General features: G+C 41.1%; 1 protein-coding gene and 1 long non-coding RNA gene across 2 annotated transcripts in view; both read left to right on the top strand.

Annotated features, from left to right (window-relative positions):
- Window positions 1–4,208, top strand: part of TAPT1 (transmembrane anterior posterior transformation 1) — a 70,798-nt gene extending 66,590 nt beyond the window's left edge. The window contains exons 13-14 of the mRNA XM_031942740.1: window positions 345–505; window positions 3,309–4,208. Of these exons, the coding sequence (XP_031798600.1) occupies window positions 345–505; window positions 3,309–3,538 (391 nt within the window). The 3' untranslated portion in view covers window positions 3,539–4,208. The remainder of the gene's footprint in view (window positions 1–344; window positions 506–3,308) is intronic.
- A 13,812-nt stretch (window positions 4,209–18,020) lies between these two features.
- LOC116419846 lies at window positions 18,021–23,313 on the top strand. Its single transcript, XR_004230168.1, has 3 exons — window positions 18,021–18,215; window positions 18,765–18,813; window positions 21,804–23,313. It is a non-coding gene; the product is annotated as an uncharacterized LOC116419846 (long non-coding RNA).
- The last annotated feature ends 3,957 nt before the right edge of the window (window positions 23,314–27,270 follow it).

Below are 27,270 nucleotides of genomic sequence, written 5' to 3'. Positions count from 1 at the left end.
AAAGCTAAATGAGTTCCAAAGGACTCATATGATGGTTGTGAAGGGATTTAAAATCTAATCAAATGATTTTTATATTTGATTCTGGAGGTAATAGGGAGCCACCAAAGTTTATTATGTAGGAGAGTAAGTAAATCTCTCAAGCTAGCTGGCTCATTAATGCCCAATTCCTTTAATATCTTTTCCCCTGCTTTTCTTAACTCCCTGTTAAGAAAAATGTATATTATTACACAAACATGGCAGATAGAGATTGTGGGATTTCATAGATATTATGAATGATCATATACTGTAGCTTTCTACTATATTCAGCATTTTAAGAAATTAAAGTCATTTATTTCTGATTTTAGGTTGATAACACTTAAAATTCTTAATAGTATCGTGCTATTGGGAAAGTCATGTCAGTATGTCAAAGAAGCCAAAATGGAAGAAAAGTTGTTTAATCCTCCTCCAACCAGCACACCAGGAAAAACATCTAATAAATCACAAAACAAATATAAATTCTCCCAAGGTATGTTTGTTTTTGTTTTTTTGTTTTTTTTTTTTTACTATGTCTCCTATTTTCCTTTGTAATATAAATTGTTACAATATAATTATCTGATCCTTAATAATTAGTAACTTTGTTTTAGTTATACATAAAATATGTTTTACATAAAATCAACTCCAGTTCCATCTGTGAAGGATTTGCTCTGCTCTTAGTTACATTTGCTTTTACTGGTTTAAAATGTTTTCACAACTCCACAGTCACATATAGCATGGAGGACATGCACAAAGAATTCAAGTGACTTTCCTTGCACAAAATGTCAAATAAATATTTCTTGGTTTGATATTGTTTGAAAGTGCTGAAGTGCAGAATTCAGTCAGAAGTAGTAGTACATGAAACATGTTCATAATATCACTTAAGGGAGGGATGTGTGTAAAGCATTCTGTTTAATGGGAATGAAGTGCCTTCTGTGCAAGATACTGCTGTTTCAGAGCTGTAACATGAAAATTCTTTAAATTAATGGAAGAGGAGAATGGAAAAGGGCCACCTTTTTGGAGATGACTGTGATAAGTAATTCATGATAGTCAGCTAGCATTTATTAAATGCCTACTGTGTGCCAGTCACTAGTATAATAAAGGTCAAACAGAAGATGTAGGGAGAGGATCCCTCAAGGAGAGGAGAAAAGGGTTGAAAGGAGGTTATGTGAAGGAAGTGACCTCTGAGCTGAGCTTGAAAAGAGAAAAATCCCAGGAGGAAGAAGGAGGGAGTCACAGTGTAGGTCTGAGGGACGAGATGCATAATTGCAGTGAAGTACAAAAGGTCAGGGCAAGATCAGGAAGGTAGGGCGTGGCTGGCAGCAGCATGGAAAGTTCTTCAGAAAAGGGCTAGAAATAGGCCATCGTCCATCAGATGCCCACGGGTAGGAGTAGAGCTGCCTCTAGACAGGGAAGGTTGGGATCTGATGGAGAGTGGGAGGAAAGTGTGCAAGAGAACAAGTTGGCGCTAGGGATCTTCAGATTACTACCTGACAGAACTCACAAAAGAAGGTTTGTTGGGGGGAGGAGAAGGAAGAGCAAAAGATGACACCGTGGCAGAATAGAACTGTGAGAAGGAGCAGCCAGTGTTAGAGAGAAGAGAGTATCAGGTGGCTCCAGGGCATGGGAGACGGACACGTTGTTCCTGGGCCAGAGGGCAGGGCAGGGCTGCTGGAGAGATCATCATACAAGAGGCGATCATGATGGCGGATGAGACCGCAGGAGACTCCCACCCTTTTACTGTGTTGGAGGAAATGTCAGAGGAATCGTAAAAGATTAAGCAGCACTAGCCGGGACTGAGACAGGAAAGCCAAGGCGGAAAGGGTATCTAGGAGGCAGGAGGCAGCACACTCTGGCCTTAAGAGGTCAATGAGAATCACAGGTGATAGGCTCTCCTAGCCTTGGGCTAGTGGCCTGGTCATTGTTGACTCAGATTTAATAAAAACTAGGTTGTGGGAAGCTGAGGATAAGGGAGCGGTGAGGAGGAGGGATAGTAAGTCTAAACCATTGTTACCCAAATAATGGAGGAGGGGAAAAGAAGTTGATGGTTTAAGGCAGTAGGAACCACAAAGGAAGACTTACTGGGGTAGAGGTAGAGAGCAGTGGGGAGGAGGCAATTAGAAGATGTGAGGGATCTGTGGTCCCAGGAAAGACAGCAGGTGATGGAACAAAGGGTCCTGCAAGACCAGTGAGCATTAGCAAGGAGAAGAAATGAGCAGAAATCAGACTACATAGCCTCCAGAAAGGAGAATGAGAAAGGGAGGAAGCTCTCTCTACTCGGACAGTGTGGTAGCTGCAGCTTCGAGGTCATGGTCTCTTGAAGGTCCCGAGAGGTTGTGTGGCTTGTCCATCTATGTCCTAAGTGGGGCTTGAATCTGGGTCTTTCCAATATCTCTGTCCCATTGTATTCCTTTGTCTCTCAAGAAATCGTTCGTTAATAAACTTAATTTCTAGAATCTTTAGCAAAGCTCTACAAAATCATAACCATTTCTGGGTCTACCTTCAATTGCAAAAGCTGCTTTAATCCTGTGCCTTTCTTCACATTTGTTTCCGTTTGTTTCTGTCCTTTGTAGAATGCCTCCATTATGCTTATCTACAGCAAACACATTTCTCACAAACTCAGAAATGAAAAGGAAATTTGAAGAGACTAGAAAAGAAGAGATAGCATGTTCTGTTTAATCCCACTTCCTATTTCTTCAAAGCCCTGTATTTAGGAGTTCGTGTTTATTTTCATGACTAATAAAAGGAAATTCATTTTAAAACATGATTAGAGAAGTTATACTTTTCAGTTCTAAAATCAGGAAGTTTGATTCTATATACAAATGATGAGTGCAAACAGGTACTTTGCACAAAATAGACACTTAAATTTACTGATGAATTCATTCATTCATTCATTGCTCATGCCTGTGATTCCATGGTCATTGGAAATTCAGTGTGAAAGCTGCTCCCACTTTTGAAACTCAGCAACATGTCTGATACTCCAATAGAGTCGCCTGGAACACGGCTTAAGTGACTTGCCCATAGTATGCAATGGAACAATGTGTGGCAGAGGCAGAATTTGGGCCTGGGATTTCTTCGCTGCAAGGCTGGGCTCGCACCTACTATGACATCACTAGAATGAGTGTGAAAATTATCTCTTTTTCAAAGTTTCCAGCTTTAGCAGCTTAAAACATATTGCCTTTTACTTAGTTGGAATCGTTTCAATGATAGATTTCATCACCACTAGTATAATTAGTGAATTATAAACCCAACAGGCAGTTTCTTTTTGATGACATTTGTTTCTGCTCTTTCAATAGGACATACTGAAGAAGAGACCTTATCAGCTTCCATCATTAACCAACCCGTACATCAAAAGGAAACTCCGGCACCGTCACTTGTCACCAGCAGTTCCGATCAGTTCCTGACGACGCCAGACGGTGACGAGAAAGACATCACTCAAGAGAATTCGGAATTGAAACACAGATCCTCAAAGAAAGACTTGCTGGAAATTGACAGGTTTACAATTTGTGGAAACAGAATTGACTAACTTCTTTGACTTTGTGTGCTTAGGATACTGAGCGTGGGGGCAGCGCAGCCGAGGCTAAGCTCCCAGAATGGACAAATGCCAGACGTGGCGCCTAAATATTTATTTAAAAAAACTTAAATTATTCATGGCAAACATATTAGTATCTTTCTACAGACGACTTGGTTTGGTTGCTGATCAGATCAAGTAACAACAGAGATCTCTAACTTGCTATGTGGAAAATGTGATGAATTATGAAAACCTCTCCCTGCTTGGCAGAGTGACCGTTTCTTTCTTTTCAATAGACTGAAACAAAAGCAGAATCCCTTTGGCTTTGTCAAACTGTGCTTCCAGAACATAAAATATTGCCTCACGGCTTCTTCAGTAGAAAAATATACCTGGAAAGCTGTGAAATCCTTAACGTGACGCTCCCTTCCCAATGTCCTGTTTCATAAGCACTTTTGAAACTTTTCCTCCATCTGCCAAAGCATTAAAGAGAAATGAACTTTGATAAAATTAAAAGCCACAATAAATGTTATCACCACTCAGAATAATCCTTGAAGATGTATCTGAACTAATCAGAATAAAAGACTATCTTAAATAAGACATGATGCATAGTAGCATTTTATCTAAAAACTAAGTTAGTGAGAGTTCATTAAAAAAAAAAAAATTTAGAGAAGGGTCTACATAACTGGGCAAATTTTATCATCTCAGTTTTTATCATTTTTCAGTTCATTGTAAAGAAAAACACGAGAAGGTGGGAGTTGTTCTGTTGCAGTGGGACAGATAGAAATTTTGTTACAAGATGGCACTTTTTATACTACGAAAGCAGGGCAGTGTTAACTTTAAGGTACAATAATAGCCGGTTCCACTTTATGATTTAAGTGCTACATGAATCATTATGGTGAGAAAGCTTTTAATGTTGGGTTGGCTGGGAGGATAAACTCAATAGAGTTGTATGAAATTCAAAATTTCCCGATCATCAATAGGGTTTTTTAAATAGCAATTTTAAAATAAAACGTCCCAAGCTGGTTTGAACAACATTTTCATGAAGTGCTTGGGCTTTTGGGTGCAGTCTTTGTGTGTTCATCTGTGTGGTTTGAGAAGAGGAGCCAAGAGTAGACCGTGACATCCACATTGCATTTTGACATAATTATTAGGCTACAGGCTGCATCTTGAGACAAATTAGTTCCCATCCTATTTTATCCAGAGAATGCTTCATGCATTTTTATAAAAAAAGGGTACAACCTCTATTTTCAGAACTATCAAAAACCTTTCATTAACGTTAACTAAATTATTTCCTTTTAATTTTGGATTTCAGACACCATGTGGATAGTTCAGGTTTATTAAAGGCATAAGGAATATTTTTGATTAAAGACTAGTCTCTTACTAAATGGAAGAAAAGCCAGCTTTAAGCTTTAGGTTTATGCATTTGAAATGTGAAAGTTAATTCTGAATAATTTGTACTGATTAAAGAAATTGAAAGACTTGTTCATAGAAAAGAGAAGATTGTGTGAACATGCCTTTGTGAAACCAAAAGGAATTTGTAATTAAAATGAAAAGAGACTTTTGATTGATTTTTATGAGAAGAAGGTACCACTTTAGCATTATTCTTTCCTCCATCTCTCCATTAACAGAAACAGCAAGAATCCTATACAAGGTGAATGCAAATAATTTCGGGGAAATAAGGGGTGGGATTTGGAAACCATGACCCTAATCAAAAAACAGTATTTGTTTTGAATACACTTTGTGTTCACACAGAGAAAACTTTAAAATTCAGTTTGAATTATTGAATAAATGTGATGTCATATATTTTTTAATTTTTTCAGTTACTTTGCAGTTTCTATAGGGATTTTGGGATAATATTCATTTCTTCTGTTAAAATGACAGTACCGATTTTATAAGTGCATCTTGTGTGAAACTCAATAAATTCAATTTTTTAATCTTTTTAAACAAGGTGATTGAATTTATTTTTATAATTATGTATTTATATGTTATATATATACATATATATAAATTAAATGTTTATACTTGCTTAATATATCTTTCACTTTTAGGTGGCAAAAGTGCTGTCAATTCAAAAAAATAAAAATTAACCTCATTTTTTTTCTTTAGTGTTAATGATAAGAAGATTGACTTTTTAAAAATCTCCTAACAGAGAATTTACCCCTGCCTTGTTTAAGGCTTTTATCAGTATTACTAAAGAAAGTTATTAGATGATGTACTTTGTGCTTATCTGTCATTGATCCTTATAAATGGAGTGGGAACAAGGCATGGTTAATGTGCCACACAGCATATTATATATTTTGTTGACTTTGAAAGACATTCCATTTTTGCCTTCTGCTGTGAATATTTCTGTCATTTTGGAAAATTGATATTTTACTGCTTCAGTTTCATTGATGGTATTCTTTGTTTGGGTATTTTTGTTTAGGTATTCTTGTAATGGGTCTTGTTTTCAGGTGTGGATTATTCTAGATAGTCTGAGATCCCATCCAACTCTGAAGTTCCGTACAGTCTTCCATAGATTATCATATTGGAGGCCTTCCTCGAGGTCTTTTCTTATAATATTTTATTGGTACAAATGTATCACTTGTTTGTCAATCTATTATCCCTCCTTTTTAATCCATTACCTGCCTGATCCCTTTTCTAATCATATGTTTCATGGTTGATTTCTGTGACCCTGGACATTTAACTTTTGAGTCTAAGTTTCTTTATCTGTTGAATGGGGATAATTCAACAACAGTATTGTCATGAGAATTTAATTTTATTGTGTGTGTGTGTGTGTCTGTGTCTGTATGTGTGTGTGTGTTTGTGTTTGTGTGTGTGGTGCTTTGCAAACTTTAAAGCATTACATAAATGTTAGGAATAGAAAAAGAAAAAATGTAAAGGGCTGAAACTCTTGAGTTCATGCACTAAGGTTTGGACAGCCGAGCACTTAAGGCTAACTACCAGTTGGACAATACTCTATTAGCATATGCTGGGAAAATGGCCCTTCCACTATTCTGGGCTGGCTTGATGATTGGTGTATGCAAAGAATTGTAGGAGGGACTAGGGGGTGGAATAAGACTGACCAGGGTCACTTTGGTGGTAAACGAGGAAGAAGGAAGGTCATGGAGATTCTGCTTCCATACAATTCACTTCTACCTTTAAAAACCAAGGACTTTTGCTTATCCTTTCTCCGGCTAATTCTAAGGTATCCAGGGGGCTAACTCAGTCATCACAAAAAAAGATGTTGAAGTACTTAAGCCCACCCACGTCACACCTCTGCCTTTTGCATTACAAGCGATTTGGATTCTTTGTTGTGTTCTGTGATTCTCAACCCTATAGTAGCGCTAGAAACATCGGCATTAGAACGTTGGAATTTTGTCTTAAGATTATTGAAAAGGTTGAATGGTTTCCCAAATGCACCCAACCCGCTTGCTGCTTGTTCTGCTCTGGACCCCCAGTTCATTGTCTGTCTGAGGCACTTGTGCAATATGTGCTGCTGAAGTAACTCGGTAAAAGACTGCCCATTCAGGTTCCATGTCACAGTTTGGGTGCTTCTCAGCCATTTGGTTTGATCCCATGTGAACTAAAAGGTTGATCACCTCGTAAATCCTGCCAGAATACGCTGGGACGTTCAAAATCCTAACATGCAACCAAAGGCTTGGTGTCCGGAAAGGTTCCTCTTCCGTTTGATCTCGGTCCTTAGCACACTCCATAACATGGGCAGAGTCTTTGTACGAGACGTGCTCATCCTCGTGATGGTATGTTTGCTTTTGCTTTCAACACGAGCTTGGCAAGTCCAGGCAGGCAGTATCCTACAAAACGATTCTGATTGTGTTTGGTCAGACCAAGAAACCGTCTGGCCAACTTCTCCTCCTTCCATTTAGATGCATCTTCTGGCTTGTGCTTCATTAAGAACACCGGTGTTTGTGTGGTTCAGGTTCTCCAGTAAAACATTAAGTCCGTGATCATTAGAGATCTCATATTTAGAATAGCAACAAGAGAGAGCAACTACAGCTAATCTAAAAAGGATTATTTTAGCACTTTTTGCCTCCTTTTCCTCTTTTTAGTACTTTTACTGTGGAAATGGAAGGCAAATTACATAAGATTATTTTCTATTTTTTATTTCGTGAGTTACAATGGGCCAAAAAATTAATTAACCTCATGGCCATCCTATTGGTAATGAACGTGTCCTGGAGTCGATCCTAGACTGCAGAAACAACGCCACTGGGATTATATTCAAAGCCTTTTTAGCTTGGCAGAACATGACAGAATTGTGCTTTATTAGCTTAGCCTTCAAGAATTCAGGAACATCTCCACACCTTAATGAGGTGAGGAAATAGGCCTCTAGTGGAAGAATTCTGGAAATGGAGGCTGCCCTAAAATGTGCTTGCTACACTTAAAACAAATATTTAGCAGTGCCGGGAAAGCTTGCTGGCTTTCTAACCTCAGCTTCTTTTTTGTTGCCTCTCTAAGGGCAACATGACTTCTCCAGTTCACCTAGATGCCAACAGAGAAAAGAGCAACTTGGATTACATAGAAAAGCCAGTCTTTAGACATATTCTGATTTTTTTTTTTTTTTTTTTGGCTGAGCCAACTGGGGCTAAGTGACTTGTCCAGGGTCACACAGCTGGGAAATGTTAAGTGTCCCAGGTCCTCCTGACTTCAGGGCTGGTGCTCCATCCACTGCACCACTTAGCTGCCTCCATATTCTGATTTCTAAAGGCAGGAAGAACATTTAACAAGTTCAGGAGCGAAGTCTTTGGATTCAAGGGAGTAAACTATTTACCTTTGGGGCTGTTACTGGTTATGAAGAACTTGGTGACTTCTCATTATTTTTTGGTTTGTGAAATGTTTTGCATTTCTTATCAGGGAATTAGGCTCGGGTAACAATTTGGTCTGAAAATACTTCGAATAATGTACAAAACGTGACAAATTAACTTTTAACCTTTGCAATGAAAGTACAAATATCAAATATTCAAGCTTTTTTTCTTCCAAATGTGGACATGTTCCAGCACATGACAGTTACTTACAGGGTGCATATGTCCACACGTGAAACCTTTGATAGACTTTGATCCTTAAGTAATCAACAATATGTCAACTGAGGAATTAGTCAACAAAGAGATAGTAGCACATCTAAGATTGAAACAAAGGTTCCTATGGGATCTGCCAGTCAATGTACATGGCTCTCTGTTTCTGTGACACTGGACACTTTTATCTAATATTTGATGAAGGGAAAATGGATGTTGTTTACCCCGAGATCAAACATCAAGCCGTCCATCTATCTGGATCTTAGCTGCAAACTCCAGAGAAGGCTTTTTACACATTACAAACTGGCCAGGAATTGAAGAGAGGTCAGAGGTGTGGGATTGGAAGACTCGGATCTAAATCTAATTCCAAGCCATCCTCCACTTGCTGAGGGAGAGTGAGGGGGAGCCCAGTGCCTCCCAAAGCGACCCATTCTACTTGTGGAAACCTGCTAGCAAGTTTTCCCCTTCCATTCAGTGTCTCTTGTGATGCTCTGCCTGGGGCTGAGCAGAACGAGTTCCATCCCCTTGCATGCCAGCTTTCCAGATGCTTGCTAATAGTAATCCTGTTGCTCCTAAATCTCTGGACTGATCGTGCCCAGTTCCTTCAGCTCACCTTGTATGACATGATTCTATTACCCTCCTGCATGCTTTCCAACTAGGGGTCTTCTGTGAGATGTGACCCCCATACCCGAAAAGGGCAGAGGTCAAGGGTGTTATCAGCTCCCTCGTTCTGGATTCTGGTTCTCTTAAGACAACCTAACACTGTACTCCTGAGCTTTTATTTTGGATCATAGCACAACGCTGACATTAATAATAATAATATTTATACAGTGGCTTCCATTTTGCAAAGCATTATTTCATTTTATCTCTACAACAGCCTCTGCTACTATTAGTCTTCCTTTGTGGAGGAGGAAACTGAGGCAGCAGTTAAAGGACAAGGGTCAGATGGCTAAGAAGTATCTGAATGTAATTGAATTTGTCTTCCTGACTCCTTAATGGTCCCCTCTTTACTGCCTTCAACTTGCTGTCCTTTTTCTAACCCCCCGCCCCAACCCTGGCAATATGGCCTAATGGGAGGACCACAGGACTTATAGCTTGCTTCAAATTCCAGCTCTGCTGGTCTGGCAAGCCCCCAGACCTGGACCCAAACAATAAAGAGATTGGGCTCGCCTACCAACATCGTCTCGACAAGACACAAAAACCGTTGGCTGGAGAATGGCCATCCAGAACGTCGGGTCCAAAGAACTCCTCCTCGTGTGGTCTCGGCGTCTTGAGCAAGACTGGAATGGACTATCCCATCATAGTGAAAGTCTTCCAAATTAGAACCATCCGAGCCAGAGTTTTGTTAAACAACAGAAGCTTGACACAGTCATAGAGCAGAAGGAGATATTCAGCAGGATTCAGCACTGGATCAAGCTGAGAAGCTTTCCACTCTTGGTCACGCTGCTGGTATGTTAGCCTGAAGCCTTAGGAAGGAGCCCCCTGACTCCTCACACTCCAGCTTTTTTTTTTCTTTGCTCTAGTGATGGGAAATTATAGCAATAGCTTTGGTCAAAAACTTTTTAAATTTTCTTTTTTTTTTTTCAATTAATAAGCATTTGATTTCTCTAATCTGCTTCACCTCCTGGGGAAAAAAATAAAGCAAAATTCTTGAGACAGATAAGAACAGTCATGCAAAACAGACTCCCTCATTAGCTTTGTCCAAAAATGTCTCCTTCTGCATCCTAGGTCTGTTACCTGTCTCGATGGGAGGGCAGCATGCATCATGATTAGTCCCCTACAATTGCAATCAGTCATTGTGTTGATTAGAATTCTGAAGTATTTCAAAGGCATTTGTCTTCACAAATATGGTTGTGGTTCTTATAAAACTTGCTTTCCTGGTTCTGTGTTAACTCCATAGCAATTTGTCTCAAGTCTTCCCAGGATTTTCTGAATTCATCCTTTTTTGTCATTTTTAATTGTGCAAGAATATTCCCTCACATCCATTAATTTAGCCATTCCCAAGTAATGGTTACCTCTCCCCTTAGTTTCAACTTTCTTTGCCATAACAAAAAGGGGTTGAGATCCATTTTGTCTTTTTCTTTGATACATTTGGGATATAAATCTAGTGGTGGCGTCTCTGGACCAAAGGATAGTCACAATTTGTTGATTTTGGGAAGATGGCTCAACATTACTTTCCAGCATGACCAGACTAATCCATAAGTTCAACAGTGCATTAACGGGCCTGATTTTCTTCAGCCCATCTAACATTTGTCATATTTCTGTCAACTGCCAATCCAACAAGAGGGAGATGGAACCTCAAGGTTGCTCTGACTTGCATTCCTCTATTATTAATGAACTGGAGCATTTTTCTTCTATTTATTGATAGTTTGTATTCCTTCCTTTGAAAACTTCCTATTCATAACTTTGACCATTTATCCATTGGAAAATAGCTCTTGGTCCTATAAATTTAAATCAGTTCCTTGTGTCTTGGATATTGAGACCCTTATCAAAGAAACTTTCTACAAAGAGTTTTTTCTCCAATAGTTTTCTTTCTAATTTTAATTATTAGTTTTATTTGTGCAAAAAAATTACATAATCAAAACAGTGCATTTTATCTTCTGTAATCCCTTCCAAACTTTAAATTAGTCATGAGCTCCTTCTCATCCATAGATCTGAAATGCAATTTCTTCCTTGATCTAACTGTATATGATGCTGCCTTTTATGTCTTAAGTCATTTGTCCATTTGGAGTTTATATTGACTTATGGTGTATATCTGTCCTTAACTCCTGCCAGATTGCCGTTCAATTTTCCCAGCAGTTTTTTACAAACAATCCATCCCAGTAACTGCAGGATTGTGCACTTATTAAACACTATGCTCCTATGGTCCTTTACTTCTGTATGTTGTGCACCAAGTCTGTTCCACTAATTGACCTCCCTCACTCCTTCTACCCAGTACAAATCATTTTAATGATTACTGCTTTGTAGCATAGTTTAAGATCTAATCATGTGGCCCTCCTTGTCTCTCCCATTATATTTCATTATTTCCCTTTAGGTTCTTGATCATTTATGTCTCCATATGAACTTTAGTATTCTCTTTTCAGAATAATCCTTGGGAGGTTTGATTGGCACAACACTGAATAAATTAGATTATATAGAGAGTGTTGTTAGTTTTATTGGTTCAACCCACCCATGACAATATTTCTCCAATTCATTCAGTTTGTCTATTTCCTCAGCGTTTTGTATTTGGACCCACATAGTTCTTGTATGTGTCTCAGTAAATCAGTTCCTAAATATGTCATGAATATTGTTATTTTGAGCGGAATTTCTCTGATGTATGTGCATTTGTTTTGTGTCTTGCAACATTGTTGAATTGTTTTGATTAATTTTAATTAACTCTTTAAAATTTTCTAAGTAAACCATATCATCTGCAAAAGCAATAATTTTGTTTTCTCCTTGATTATTATGCTCATTCCCTCAATCTCTGGCTTTACTGTCATTCCTAGCATTCCTAACTTTTATCTTTAATAGTCATATTATAATGAATAGCCTTGCTTTACTCCTGCTTTTATTGGGAAAGTCTCTAATTTTCCTCCATTATATATAATGCTTGTTCTTAGACGTTGGCAAAATGCCTTTTCAACATCTATCAATATGACCATGTTTACTATACTTTTCAGAGTCCCCTATCCCACCAAGTCCAGTAATATCTATGAGGTCAATTTTCCTCCCTCAGATTAGAATCTAAATCACCTTAATCATTACTCGTGCTTTGTGCACTTGCATATGAATATCCGAATCTATGTGTTTTTCATATTGTCTCCTTTCTCAGATTTAGTCTCCTTTTTACTATTATTTTTCCTATATTCTTCTTCTTTGGGGTACCTAGTTTGGTAAATTATGTGTAGCCAGTTTGGGATTTGTTTTTTTTTTTTTTAAGTTTAGGTATCTAGAAGAGCTAGAAACAGTTTGATTTACCTAAAATAAATCAATCCCTTCCAAATATCAGTTAAATGAGGTGCTGTCATGTTAAATTTCAACTAGAAGAGACAAGAAGGAATATTGGTTGATATGATAGAACTTATGGATTAGTCTGGTCATGCTGTAAAGTAATTTTGAGCCATCTTCCCAAAATCAATATTTTTTAAGTTTTCAACTTTAACCTGATGAAGAATGCCCTCTGACCTATAGCAGTAATATATCATCTGATATCAAATATCATCTGATTTGTAAGATTCCTTCCAGATTTAACTTTGTCAATCTAGAAGTAGCCTGAGAGTATGTATCAGGCTTTGCTTTCCACATATATTTTTAGTTGGATTTCATTTGGGAGTTGTATTGGCTTCTGTTCCTTTCTAATTGTATCTATTCTGAGATTGCATAATGGAGCAGATCTTGCCAGGTGAGTAACTAAAACCATGGAAATTAGTTCCTTTAGAAGCTTACCAAGCTAACACCAAAGCCTATGTCAGTGCCTCATCATGGGATAGAGGCAGTTCTGGACTCTTGGAAACTCTGCCTCTGGAGTCTAAGTTCTAGCCAATTCTTTGAAGCTAAAAAGATTTGGAGTCGAGTCTTTTTCCAGTTCAACTGTCCGAAGTTCACAGAGATTCACCTGGAACACATATTGGGTTGATGATTGGTAGACTCTTTATTCTTGGCAATCCATAAAATTATATAATCAAAGGTGGCCCTTAAATCCTAAGAGCCCCCTTTGTGGTCCTGTACCCATAATGATAGAATAAAAAAAAAAAAGAGTGCAGAAGACGTTAAGGACTGTGCCATTGTTATACTTGCTACGAGTCTTAACCAGCACTCAAAATAGCTATTTTTATCCAACGAAGTGACCAATATTGATATTCTTGCAATACATCAAGCCATGGGACAAAAAGGAAGATATGGCTAAATGAAAAGATGACTCAGTTTCTCATTGGAGATAGAAAGGAATTCGTTGGACAATGTGTTAGAGATTAGAGATTTCTAGAAAAGAGGATATATTCTGAGCCAGGGAGGTACAGCTGGAGAAAAGGCATGGAATCAGGCAGGAGATGGAGTTTTCTGTGTGAGGAACGGGAAGTAGGCAAGAGTAACATAAATTTGGCAACACAGGAAGAAACCTGTTGTGAAAGACCCCAAATGCCAAACAGAGGATTTTGTATCTGATGCTGGAAGCAATAGGGAGCCACCACATTTGTGGAGAAAGAGTGTGACATGGTCAAACCTGTACTTTTGAAAAATCACATTGACCACTGAGTGGTTCAATGACAAATCCGTTGGTTTCGATCTTTATTAGTGGGAAATCACAGGATTTTAGCATGGGGCTCTAGCACAAGCCATGGCTGAAAAATAATTCCCAAATGGAAGATGTGGGGAGAACGATAAGAACGCTACAGCAATTGTCCCAAGGAGATAATGAAGTTTTGAGCTAGGATGGTGGCTATGTGAGTGGAGACAAGGAGACATACACAAGAGACGTTGTGAAGATAGAAATTACAAGATCTGGCAATGAACTTGATGAATGAGTGACAAGTGGAGGATGGAACTGAGGTTGCAGACTTGGATGATTGGGGAAAATGGTGCCCTCAGTGTCACAAGGAAATTTGGAAAAATGAAGAGTTGAAGGCGAAAGAGAATGAGTTCTGTACTGTGGGATTTTTTTCCATCTCTTATTTCCCCTGTTAGAATGTAAACTCTTTAAGAGTAAGAAGTGTTCTTGTCCATTTTTAGACCTGCACTGAACCTCAAGCCCAAGACCTTGTGCTTCAGCACTCGGTGAACAATTTAATTGAGGTTTTTAATGCTGTTTCTTTGGTATTCTTATCCCTATTATGAGAAAAACACATAACTCTCATACTCTAGAGCTTATTCTAGAGCGTCTATCACGCCTTCATTCTATCCCCCTAAACTTTGCAGATGAAGAAGTTGGAGCTCATGGTGATGAAATTACTTTTCTCAATGTCATATGGCCAGTTCCATTCTTTGGGAGAGTCTATATGGATTAAATGTGCCCCAAGGAAACTCACACTGAATAATTAGATTCTTCCCATCAAGAGGCAGTTTGATAGAGTGGATAGAGAGGCAACAGATTGGAGTCCGACTATGGCAGATAGGTTGACTATTGGTTATCATGTCATTTCCCAAGACTATAAATTAAAGTTCATTGTTAATCTGCTTTCTTAAGTCTTGGTATGATTTTTCTTGTGCAGCAAGATAACTGTATAAATATGTATACATATATTGTATTTAAGATATACGTTAACATATTTAACATGTATGGGACTACCTGCCATCTAGGGGAGGAGGTGGGGGGGAGGGAAAAACTTGGAACAGAATGCAGGAGTCACTTGAAAAATTACTCCTGCATATGTTTTGCAAATAAAAAGCTTTAATTTAAAAGAGACTCAATCCCAAAGCATTTATTAATGAGGCACAGAGCTAAGTACTGTAAATACAAAGAAAAAACAAAAACAAAGAAACAGACCAAGCCCAGTCCTGCTCTCTAGTAGCTTATATTCTAATGGAGTAGATGAACAGTAAATGCTGTTTACAGGGACTGCCTTTTGCCTTTCCTTGTATCGCCAGGGCGCGGGATAGTGGCTGACCACGGTAGGCACTTAGCCAGTGTTGGCTGACTTGTTCTGGACACAAGAGATTAACCGAGCAGAAGGGAGGGGAGCTCAGATGGGGGGGAGGTGAAGTCTCCTGCAGAAGGTGTGCTGTGGTCTTAGGTGATGGCGAGGGAGGAAGAGCATTCCAGGCATGAGGGACCAGGGGGACAAAGGAGCAGAAATGGAGCATCCCGAGCAAGGAGAAAATAGCAAGTCATTGTAGTTAAGTCATCAATTGGATGGGGGGGGGGGGGAAGGGGGGAGAGTGATCCCTATCAGGCAGAGGCCGTCAAGATGTTGCTACATTTGTAGATGGGAGGTTTCCACCCTCTCTCTTTGGAGGGAATAGTAAAAAGTCCGAAGGAATAGCCAAAGTCGTCTCGGGGATGACGTCGGGGAACAAACGTTTAGTGTTTGGGGAGCATATTAAGTTCATCAGAATGGAAGTTAGGTTCATGGGCCTTCATTTTAGTGGCTTCTGATGACAGCGCAGGGGGAAAATCCCTTTGTTGGTCAGCCCTGGGTGAGAAATCTCTCCTAGAAGCAGAGAACTTCAGGGCTGTGGGGGATTTCTGCATCCACTCCTCCATGTCTGAAAAGCAATCCCCATTATCAACCACAATCAGGCTGCTGCATTAAAGGGAAAAATAATTAAGTGCTTGCCATATGCCAGGAACTGTGCTAAAACTGGGTAAACAAAGACAAAAGTGAAAAGATGCATCATTGCACACTTAGCCCCAGTCTCTGCCCTCAATGAACCCATATTCTAAGGGGAGAGACAATATACATATTCATAAATGCAGATACCAGGTCACTCTGAAGGACAAATGACCAGCAGCCGAGGGGGCCGGCAGAGATTTGATGATAGCAAGTGGACTCTTTGAGGAAAGTGGAGCTTCCAAGAGGCAGAGGTGAGGAAGGAGATCATTCCAAGAAGAGGAGGAAGCCCCGACTGGGAGAGGACTTGGTTAGAAGAAATTCTAATGAATTCTGTTTGGATTTTAAGACACCTACATGTCATTTTGTGGGAAATCTCCAAACAGCAATTAATATGACGGAGACTGGATCTCAGGACAAAATTAGGCTGCATGTCTGGGTCCGGTGAATCACCAGGATCTGCTGAGTTGTGGTCAGGGGAATGTCCCAGCCTCCTCACCCCTACCAGTCGGGCGGGTTTTTTACTGAAAGGTTACAAGGCTTTGTGTACAAGACGTCCCTGATTGGCTCAGGGCACTAAGGCTCAAACTGGGCCTTGACCCAACTTCCTGGTCATATGATCTGGCCTCCTGGTCACCTGCAGGCATAAATGGCTGTTCTGTCCCCTGAGTTAAGGGCTGGAATATCCTCGGTGGATATCCCTGCTAAGCTCTGGCTAAGTTACCTGTTGTAACTGCTAAATGACCCACACCTAATCATGCTCCTCATTTAGTTTCTGTGTCGAACTTGATCCAAAAGGTTCCCTGCTGGAATCAGGCCTGCCCCCAAGCCTCAGGTGATGTCAGGGTTAGCAGCTGAAAGTAAGCTTCAGGATCATCATCTATTCCAATGGGGTCCAACTCAGATGAAAACAGACCGGTAAACACGAGGACCCTGCCGAGCCAACGTTGACTTGGTTTTAAAGTTTTAATAATAAAATGTTTTATTGTATTTTTATTTATTTGGTTAAATATTTCCTAATCACTTTTTAATTAGGTTCAGGCTATACCTCCCCATAGGCTGTGTTTAAGCTCTGATTTAAACCAACCTCCCTCATTTTGCAGATGGGGAAACTGAGGCCTAGAGGAGCATGACTTGTTTAAACTTTCACAGGTAAAAAAGCCAGAATTGCTGACTCTAAATCCACAACGTCCTCCTACCTTAGGGTGGCAAGTGCAGCCATGTTTCTTTGATGACTGACTGTAAATGGTGCCTTTTCCTGATTGTAACAGAACGGAGAAAATGAGATTGTACTTAATGTCTACTGCCTGTAGCCCGCTCTGCAGCCCTGCCTTTCTTAAAAAACCAGCTTACAAACAACGAAACAGTCACCCACTTAGTCGATTAGATTATAAAAGGATTTGTGAAACATCTATAAAGATCAGCATGCAACGGGGGAGGGAGAAACTGTTTTGGATGAAGAATGACAAGTCATTCGTTTATTCACTGAACAATAAATATCTGATATGTGCAAGTCGCCATGGAAACAATGGTTGTGTTCCATTTAAGTGCGCAAGCATGGAGTCTAATCTCAATTCTCCCACTAGCTACGTGCACAGCCTTGTACAACAGCTCCCGGCTCCTGCCTGTAACTCGGTGCTTCAAGTTTGGATCATGGTATTCCCTTTTGCACACTTCCTGTCCCCTCCATAGAATGGAAGCTCCTCAAGAGCAGGATCTCTTTTCCTTTCATGTCCCTAGCAGCTGGTATGGCTTGAACACGGCACGTAATTCATAAAGATATGTTGAATTCAGTTGAATTGCTATCACTGGAGTATCATGGGATGAAAATATATTGGCAGGATCCACAAGATTTGGGGATGGGAAGAACCTGTGGATGTTTAAGAAATAGGAATATTCGGTGGGAAGTGGATTTGAAGTTAGAAGATCTGGATCCTAATTTTTGTTGCCTATAAAACGATGGTCACTTCATGGGTCTCAGTTTTCTCATATGTCAAATGAGATGGGATCATCTTTTCCCCTTCTACCTTCTGTTTTCCTAACTATCATTAGAGTTGAATATTGAGGACATTTTGTAGTAAAATGGAAGAAAACCTATTTTCATGCTGGAAAAAAAAATTATTGCATAGTGTAAGCATTTTTGATGCCTGAATAAATTCATGCTTAATAAACATTAAGAGGGGGGATAATAAACATTAGAGGGGGAAATGAGCTAGCATTAACATTTTCTCACAGAACCCACTTCATTGCCAGAAGACCACGATTCAGTGGAACAGAATTTGGAAACCCCTGAATTTCATCTCAAAGGTCTCGAGAAGTCTGTGAAGTATCCACCTGGGAACAATAGAGAACAAACTGTGTTCCCTGCCGTGATAAGGATCTGGGTTACTAGCCAAGTATAATCACATTTCTTATTTTGGACAATAAGCCACCGTGTCACTGGTGAGTTCCACCCTATTCTGCCCCTTGCCAGTTGTACAGGTGCAGCTGTTGCTTGTATTCCCCACAATGTGTAAATTATCCTGAGGTCGTTCCAAAGCTCAAATAGCCACAGAGGTCAGTCCAAGGTGCTGTCTCTGTTGTCCCATGGATAATTCCCCAAATGGTGCTCGGGGTGGGGTGGGGGGGAATTCTGCCTCGGTCAGAGCACGAGCAGTTTTGTTTGGATCCACAAACACACGAGAGATAGTATATGGAGGGTCCATTGTTCTAGACTAGGAACTCATGATTCAATGTCCTTTAATTTATTTTCTGCCCTCAACTATGTCAAAAAGAAATAAATTGGGAGTGAAATTATCTTGACTGGGGAAGAGCCAAAAGCGATATTTCAAATAAAAGAGCATTCCCAAAGACTTCATTGTGTGGGGAGAGAAAGGATCTTCACGTACACAAACAGCTTCTTTCTTTTTCTTGGTCTGCACTGTGACACATCAGTGCTAGAGTTACATTCCCTTATTGAATTTAGAAAATTTTGTTTCTTCCTATTGATAGCCTGGAGCTGTCTGCCATGATAATGGTCACTGATGAAGGACAGAAAAAGGTAAGTCCTGCCTCAATTATTCTCTTGATTTCTTTATAAATGGATATGTTTGCAAGCAAGGGGATCAGATAATGAAGTGTTTGATGTGTGCCAAAAGAAAGGAAATTTGAGATCATGGAAAAATGGCATACTTTGTAAAACTGAATTGAAATCGAATTCAAACACACACAAACGCCACTTCCCATCGCCAACAATGAGTAAAAAGATTACTTAGAAATGTGTTAATTTTCCATATTTTACATGTATTGGACTACCTGACATCTAGAGGATGGGGTGGAGAGAAGGAGGGAAAAGTTAGAATAGAAGGTTTTGCAAGCGTCAATTTTGGGGAAATTACCCATGCGTGTGTTTAAAATTTACCATTTTAAGTTTCTCTAAAAGAGAGAGAGAGAGAGAGAGAGAGAGAGAGAGAGAGAGAGAGAGAGAGAGAGAGAGAGAGAGAGAGAGAGAAAGAAAGAAAAGTGTTAATTTCTGGGAAACTAGAAACTTCCTGAATTGTGAACCAATAGAAATCTGAGCATTAGGAGGGACTTCAGGGGCCATCGAATTAACTGCTCCCTAAAGGCTGAATCTGCCCTAGAGAATTCTTGATCCACTGTCATCCAACCTATGACTGGAAACTCACTACTGTCTAAAGCTGCCCAATCCATTTCTGGACATTCTACTTTTTAGGAAGTAATTTCTTCTTCTTATGTTGATTTTAAAATCTCTCACTAGAACTTGAATTTAAGAAGCACTTTGAACTTTTCAAAGCCTCTTTTGTTATATTTTTTTGACTGTTAGAATTACCTTGTGAAGAAGAGCTTTGGGCTAGTAGAGTTGGAGGGACACTTAAAAAGTGATCCAGCCCAACCCTCTCCATTTTTTTTCCCATGGGGAAGGTAAGACCCAGAGAGGTTGTATGACTTGTTCTCAGTCGCAGCAGAAGAGCAGGATTCCAAATCCTCTTCTCTTCCACTGCAGTAGGAAAATAATAAGTTTTGAAGTCTGATCAACTTTCTTTCTCCTCGCTATCTAAATATTGACTCTTTCCTCAATATATAAAGCACATTAAAAGTTTCCTAAAACTCAAAATAAATTAAAAGTTAAAATAAAGAATCAAAGATAGATTCTCCAGTCTAGTAAAAAAAAAAAAGTTTGTGTAAGATTCAGAAATAAGACCTAAGAGAAGCTCAGGTGGCATCTTAAGGACATCAGTCTCCTCTTAGCTGTTTTACCTCCCACACAATTTAGACATGAAACTATTTACATTCTCATTTGGAAATACTGTAACAGGCGACCAAGATTATCACCTGATTTTCCTCAAAAGCCTGGAGTACAAAGCTTTATATAGTAGCTAACTAATATTGGCTCAACATGTCAAAGCTTTCTTTATCTTCCTAGCCCTTAGCTGGGTACTTAGCACACAGTAGGCCCTTAATCATGTTTGTTGCCTGACTAATCGGTGACTGTCTCTGCTGAAGCCTATTTCCAGAATGTCTCCTCTCCCACCCAAGTTTCTCTGGACTCCCTACTTTTCAGCCATCTTCGTAACTGACCGACTGTCCAGACTGTATCATTCATTTCCTCTTCGCTTTCCCCGTCCCCAACCCCATGAACCATAATCACAGTGTCCTTAATGGAGACATAAGAATCCTGGACATAGGATCAGAGGAAGCGAGTGCGACTGGTTTACCTGCTCCCAGCCATCAGGGCCAAGAGGACCCTAAGAAGATCCCAGGTGCCCTGAACCTTGGCATTTTATGATCCTATGTGCCAGGCCCACCCAGACTGCAGCTGTGGAAAAAGCCTGAACACTCTTTCTCCAAATGATACCTTTTCCCTTCCTAATCAGTTAAATCCAGCTAATTACACCCAAGAAATACTCATTAAAAGGATGTTAATTAGGTCCAGTAGTCCCTCTATAAACTGCTGGCCCCAGTATGTCTTCAGCAGAGAAGCATTTGCAAAGTCCTTTTTTATTTGAGATTCTTTAACTAGGCCATAGGTAATCTCCACTTACAGACATCTGGCCCCATTTTAAAAGTCAGTCCCAAGTCTCGGCGCAAAAGCTCTGTCCCCACTGAGAATTAAAAAGCCAACATTTCTACCCATGCCTCAATTGTGTTCTAGAGCAGAAGTGTCAAAGTGGCTGCAGAAAAAAACCTGAATATGGCCTGAATCAGATTTATATATAAGTGGGAAATATTGAACCAAAAAGGCAACATAATGCAATCGAGATAATACGGATTAATGGCTTTCTAAGTGAATCTGCAAGCTAGTTGAGCTTGCTACCATCATTCCAGGACTTGAGCCCAGGGACCCCATCTTGAAAGGAGGCCGGGTGGATTTGCTGCGTCCCAGGACCCCAGATTGCACTTCTTCCCTTGACTCCCTGTCAGAGGACTTTGTCCTCCTGGTGACAAAGCGAGGTGAGCCAGGAATCATGGACGGTCAGGCTGCACCGAGCACTTGGGGATGCGGTGGGCAGGAGGCGGACGGGAGAGAGAACAAAGTCCCAAGTCAGTCAGTCATCATTTATTTACTGATCATATATATTTATCAACACCTACTATGTGTCAGGCTCTGTGTTAAGCCCCGGAGATGCAAAAGAGGCGAGGATAACCCTTCCCTCAGGGAACTTCTAGTGTAGGTGGCCCTGCAGCCACTGTACCGTGAGCACTGGGTATTTTTACTCTGGAGGCTCATGTTCCACCCTCATGTGGACTACCCCGGGCACTCCTGGGGATTCCAGAAGGGTTCCCTTCATGAGCGCCATCTTGTTTTAATTCACCTCCCTCCAACGTGACTCAGATCTCCCTTTAGGGACCGCATCATATCGTCCTGACTATTGATCTTGCTGCCAGACCATGAGTAGTACCTTCTGAAGGATCCCCAAACCTCTCCTGCACCCACACTCTCTCCCCTTCAGCACCGGGCTGCCAGGCTCCCCACATTGGAACACTGGAAGCCTTTGATAAATGCTTTATCATTCACCCTCGTTCATTCAGGTTTTCAGTGTGAAGACGCAGTGATCCCAGGCTCTCCTGGCAACAGAGTGGGAACTCCGTCAGGACTCATGTCACCGCACCAGCTTCCAGGACTCAACTGGTCAGTCCACCATGGCTGCTCTTTAAATAGCATCTGCTAAATGCCCGAGTTTGCGATCTGCTTTGGTGAAGAGTCTTCATGCTACTGAAATTGCTCATTTTCAAAGTATTGAAGGAAGAGCCTCTTAAGAACCTGATGAGAACTTGTGCTTCTGGGGGGTTATTACCTAAGGGGTGACTCATTAATTAGTGCATCTGATTATAAAGTTAAGGCTCCTCAAAGGACACACCCACTGGGTGCTAACAGGCTGCGGTAAGGATTTCCCAAGAAGAGCAGTAATTTAGAAAGCAGTTTGTGGAAATATATGCTAGGAAAAGGGGGCCTGGGCGCTCGCCAAGCCTGATAGCCTTACTGTTCTGTCAATACCCTTCTAATGTCAGGACAAAGCCAAAAAGCTCCTTCCACTCTGGTTAAGCCCGGGCGTGACTCATGGGAAGACAGCAATAAGCCCTGCGTAAGTGGGGTCTGGATCTGCCTTAGTGGGGCCGCATCCAAGCCAGGGAGCCACCTCGCAGAGGCCTGAGATTACCAAGAACCGTCCCTCAGCTGAGGGCCATCCCTGGCCAGATGCCAGGGCTCAGCCACAGCGGCCCATTCTCGGTGCCAGCGGGGCAGCAGGGGCAGCCTGGATCTTGGGGAAGCAGCTCAGAGATTAGAGGGAGGCATAACAGGACTCCACCTGGGCAGGAGGGAGCCACTGTGTGCGAGACCCTGCTGCAACCCAGCCCTTCTACCTGTGTGGTCCTGGAGAGGCGGCTGGCTGCTTACCGGGCACAGACACCAGGCAGGCAATGAGCAGAACCGGGGAGTCGGGCTGCTCTTGGGGAAGATCCAACCGCGAGGAGGGCAACGCTGATCCAAAGCCGGGAAGCCAGAGCCAGTTTGCTCCAAGGAGATGGGCTTCGTAGATGGCTTTCACACCATCTCATTGTGTGCTCCATCCCAACCTGCTCTTCCATATCCCTCCACATCCGGACAGACTCCCAGCCCTTGTGTGAGACATTGGCGCCTTTGCACACGTTGTCCCCCGGCCCTGGAGAGCGCTCCCCCGTCACCCCCACCTTCTAAAGACCCAGCTGCCCTCCAAGTGCAGCTAAGGCACCTCCTCCAAGAGTCCTTTGTGATCGCCTGTGTCACTAGGACTGCCTGTCTCTTAATGTTGCAACGCTGTGCGTTCTTTGCTTGGCCATGGAGATGCACATAATCTCTTTGAGGGAAACATGGTATTGCGTTCATATCCTGCCTCTTCAGGATGGCGTTTTATTTATAGGAAACATTTAAAGAGTGTTTGCTGGATGGAATAGAACTTTTCAGGGAGCAATGTCTCGATGAATCTTCTGTTTCTATTTTGTATCCCCTTGTACCTTAATTTGATTGGACCCACTTGTGGGAACCCAAGACTGGGCTGGATGAATGTAAGGCACTGACACACCACCACTGTCAGTGTACAGAATACAGATCCCAAAGTAACTCCTAGATCTCTACTTCCATGCGCTCTCCCCACTCCCCAGCACTCCCTCCTTCCTGAGGAACAGTACCCAGAGCTATTGTCTGGATCAGGGCTTCCTAAACTTTGCCCACTTGGGGCCCCTTTTTGCCCAAGACATTCTTCTGGAACCCGTGTGTAGTTATACAAAATAGGGACACAAACCAAACATTTCCTGATAATAAATCATGATTCCACAACCTCCACATTTAGTTACAAGACCCCATATGAGGTCCCAACCATAATTTAAGAAACTTTGGTCTAGCTGTCTAAAGGATTACTGCTCAGTGGATCCTTTATTTAGAAAGAATGAACAAAAACTTTACGTGCTGTTGGTGAAAGATTATTGAACTGAAACACTACACATAAAATAGGACACAAGTTGGAGATTAGCCCTCTCTTACCAGGGGTTCTGGCTCAGGACTCATGCCAGCTAAGGGAACCTGACCCACAGAGAGGGGTTCCGACTTTTCTCATCTTCTCTGACTCATTGTGCACTCACCTGGAATTAGGCCAGGAAAACTTCGGAAACAGAGCTTATATGTGGTTCATGTTTAGGTGGCCCTTAATAAAACCCCAAAGAGAAAAGTTACTCCATGTACAAAGTAGTATCAGGGAGAGGGCATTTATTTATTCACTTCCTCTTCCACAAAAGAATCATAAGCACACAGTGACAAACCCTAAAGTGTGAAACAGTGACCTACGGTTCTTATTACACTCTCCTAGAATGGAAAGACTTCCAGCATACATGGGGGACTTTTGAGTTCATTTCACTCTCATCTCAACCTATACTGTCTAAGCAACAAGGTCCATATTTTCTGGCCAGCCAATCCTGTACAACTCATCCTCCCATCTGCCTTTCCTTCTGTCTGCTGCCTGATACCTTTACTTAATCTCTCTTTTTTCTCCTAAATATCTATCTATATCTATCTGATATATATATATATATATATATATATATATATATATATATATATATATATATATATATATATACAGAGAGAGAGAGAGAGATTATTTTTCCCCTGGAAAGGGTATAGCTGTAAAGAACAATTCCTTCTGGGCAACCAGCAACTGATTCAATTACTGCTGATTCCCACTGATGAGGATGTTGCTGACCCTGAAGCATCTATCTCAAAATTACTATTTGCCCATAATTCAGAAGGAGAAATGGAATAAATATTTGTATAGGTACTTCACCAAGTGCTTTTACAAATATTATATTATTTGATCCCCTACAAGCCTATGATATAGGTACTGTTATTATCCCCATCTTTTTAGTTGAAGGAACTGAGGAAGACAGGTTAAGTGACCCGCCCAAGGTCACACAGTAAGTGTCTGAGGCATTTAAAGGCAGGTCTTCCTGATACCAGACCCACTGATGTCGTAGCTCCCGCACTCCCAGCTGTCTTCACAGGAGTGATTAAGAATACTTTTTCAATCCTGTGAAGACATAGCACATCCTCCATATTCATTTACCATTGAAGACAGGTACAATCCAGTGCTCCATTTACTCTGCCCCAAACACAATGGGATATTACGACACTACAAGAAATGATGAATGAGGAGGATTCAAAGAAGTGTGGCATGATTTAGATGAACTGATAAAAAGGTCTGAAGTAAGCAACGCAGGAAACACATATACGATGACTACAACCATGTTGATGCAAGATCCAAAAGAGAAACTGAGCCTTGCCGAATGATCATGACCAAGGCTGAGGTCAGAGGAGAGTTGAGAAAATGTACTTCATTCTTCTCTTTGTAGAGGAGGAGACTTATGTGTATGGAACATTATGTATATGTTGATGTGTTGGTTTTATTGAACTTTTTTTTCTCTCTCAATTTTATTCTTTGTGAGAAGGATGGCTTCCTAGGTAGGGGAAGGGGGAGGATATATTTGGAGATGAAAGTGATATAAAAATAAAATATCTGTTAAAATAATTTTTTTTAAAAAGGAAGCCAGGATGGCCTGAGTGGACTGAGGGAATATTCTCTGAGTTTGCAGGGCACAGAGAGTGGTCTGTCTGGGTAGCAGAGCCCTCCACCTTACCTGTGTGCCTCTTTCTCTAATCTTTTTCAAAAGCCACAGTGTGAGGACAGAAAGGTCAGTGTTGCTTCAGGAGCTGTCCACAATGACGGCAGAGCCTCATGTTGCAGACCTTTCACTACTTCCCCACCACCAATCTGATCCACCCTCTGTTCCATTCCCTTGGGGCTGTTGCATCCCAGGTTTAGGAGAACTTAAATGTGTAACAAAACCATATTGATGCATATTTACTGAGTGCCTCCTCTGGGATTTAAAAATACTGCCCCAGGTGCTGAGGAAAATATAAAACTTAAGCCAGACATTTCCTGACTAAATGAATTTACATTCTAGAGAACAAATAAGACATTTTAAGTGGAATTCAAATTGAGATGAGATTCAACAGATAAAGAGAAGTAGAAAAGAGGTTTAGGTGTAGGGGATAACTTAATGAAAGACTTGGAAGTGAAAAGGTAAAGGGTATTTAGAGGCCAAATAGTGAAAGAAGTCTAAAAGATTAGCAAACTTTAAAAAAAAAATTTCTCAGAGAGACCTGCCCCTAGTCCATGATTTGACTGCCAATTAATCTAGCTGCAAAGGTTTTAGAAATTCTTGAAGGTCTGCTTCTCTTCCCCACACGTGCCTCCAAGTGTTGAGTGATATTTCAATCCCCAGAGACAAGAATACAAACACCTGGGAATCCAACCTTCCTATTAAGCCTCAATGAGGGGAAGTGGAGCCAAGATGGAGGAGTAAAGGCAGGAACTGCCCCAACTTTTCCCCAAACTACTCCAAATGTCTTTAAATAATGACTCTGAAGATATTTTAATGTCAGAAGACCCCAAAAGAGAGAGAAGAACATTTTACAGCCAGAGTAAACTTAGGTCAGTGGAAAAGGTTCGTGGAAACAGGATGGGAGTCCAACGTGCAATCCCAGGGCAGCCCCAGCCTCAGCCTTATTCCTGGCCCCAACCAGAGAAGCTGGACTCCATTGCCTTAGCTGGATCTTACAGCTACAGAGAGGCTGGGACACTCCTAACAGTTCCAGGGTAGAAAAGAGGGCTTGTGGTCAAGTCAATAGAAGAAGCCCTGAAAATAGCTTGGGACAGTGCCCCCCCCCCCCCCACCCTGGAACCGGAGCCTGACTCTAACAAAGAGTTAAAAGCTGAGTAAAAGGCTAAGAAAAGGAGCAGACAACAAAAAAGTGTCTGACCATAGAATGTTACTATGGTGACAAGAAAGATCAAAACACACACTTGGAAGAAGATAACTAAGTCAAAGCTCCCACATCCAGAGCCTCCAAGAAAAATAAGGATTTGGTTCAAGCCATGGAAGGTCCCAAAAAGGGATTTTGAAAGTTAAGTATGAGAGAGAGGGGAAAATTAGGAAAAGAACTGAGAGTGGTGCAAAAGGAAATACAAAAAGCTAGTGAGAAGAATGCCTTAAAAACCCCAATGAGGAAATGCTTGCTTTGAAGGACACCCTGGGAGGACGGGCCAATACTTCTTGGAGACTCAAGTGACTGATGATAAGCCATTCATTCCCAGCCCTGCAGAGGAAACTCAACTTCTCTCAATCAGGTAAACTTAGAAGAAAGCGCTCGGACCGGGATTCCCTGACAGGGAGTTTTCCTGTGCATTTCCTGTGACAGCATTCTTGGTTTTGCCTTGGGTTCTCCATGCCTGACTGGATTCCACATGGAGAGCCTGTGTTTGGCTCAGCCCAGGCAGAGGCTATTCTGAGAAATCCTGGTCTGGGACTTCCAGGATGCCATTGTCCAGCCAGGGTTTTAGAGCAGTCCCCCCACAATAGTGAGAGCTCGTGACCATGTGGTTTGGCTAATGGCCTCTTTCTTTTA

Source organism: Sarcophilus harrisii, chromosome 6 (assembly GCF_902635505.1).
Source record: "Sarcophilus harrisii chromosome 6, mSarHar1.11, whole genome shotgun sequence".
NCBI lineage: Eukaryota > Metazoa > Chordata > Mammalia > Dasyuromorphia > Dasyuridae > Sarcophilus > Sarcophilus harrisii.
This window is presented reverse-complemented; position numbering and strand designations above follow the sequence as displayed.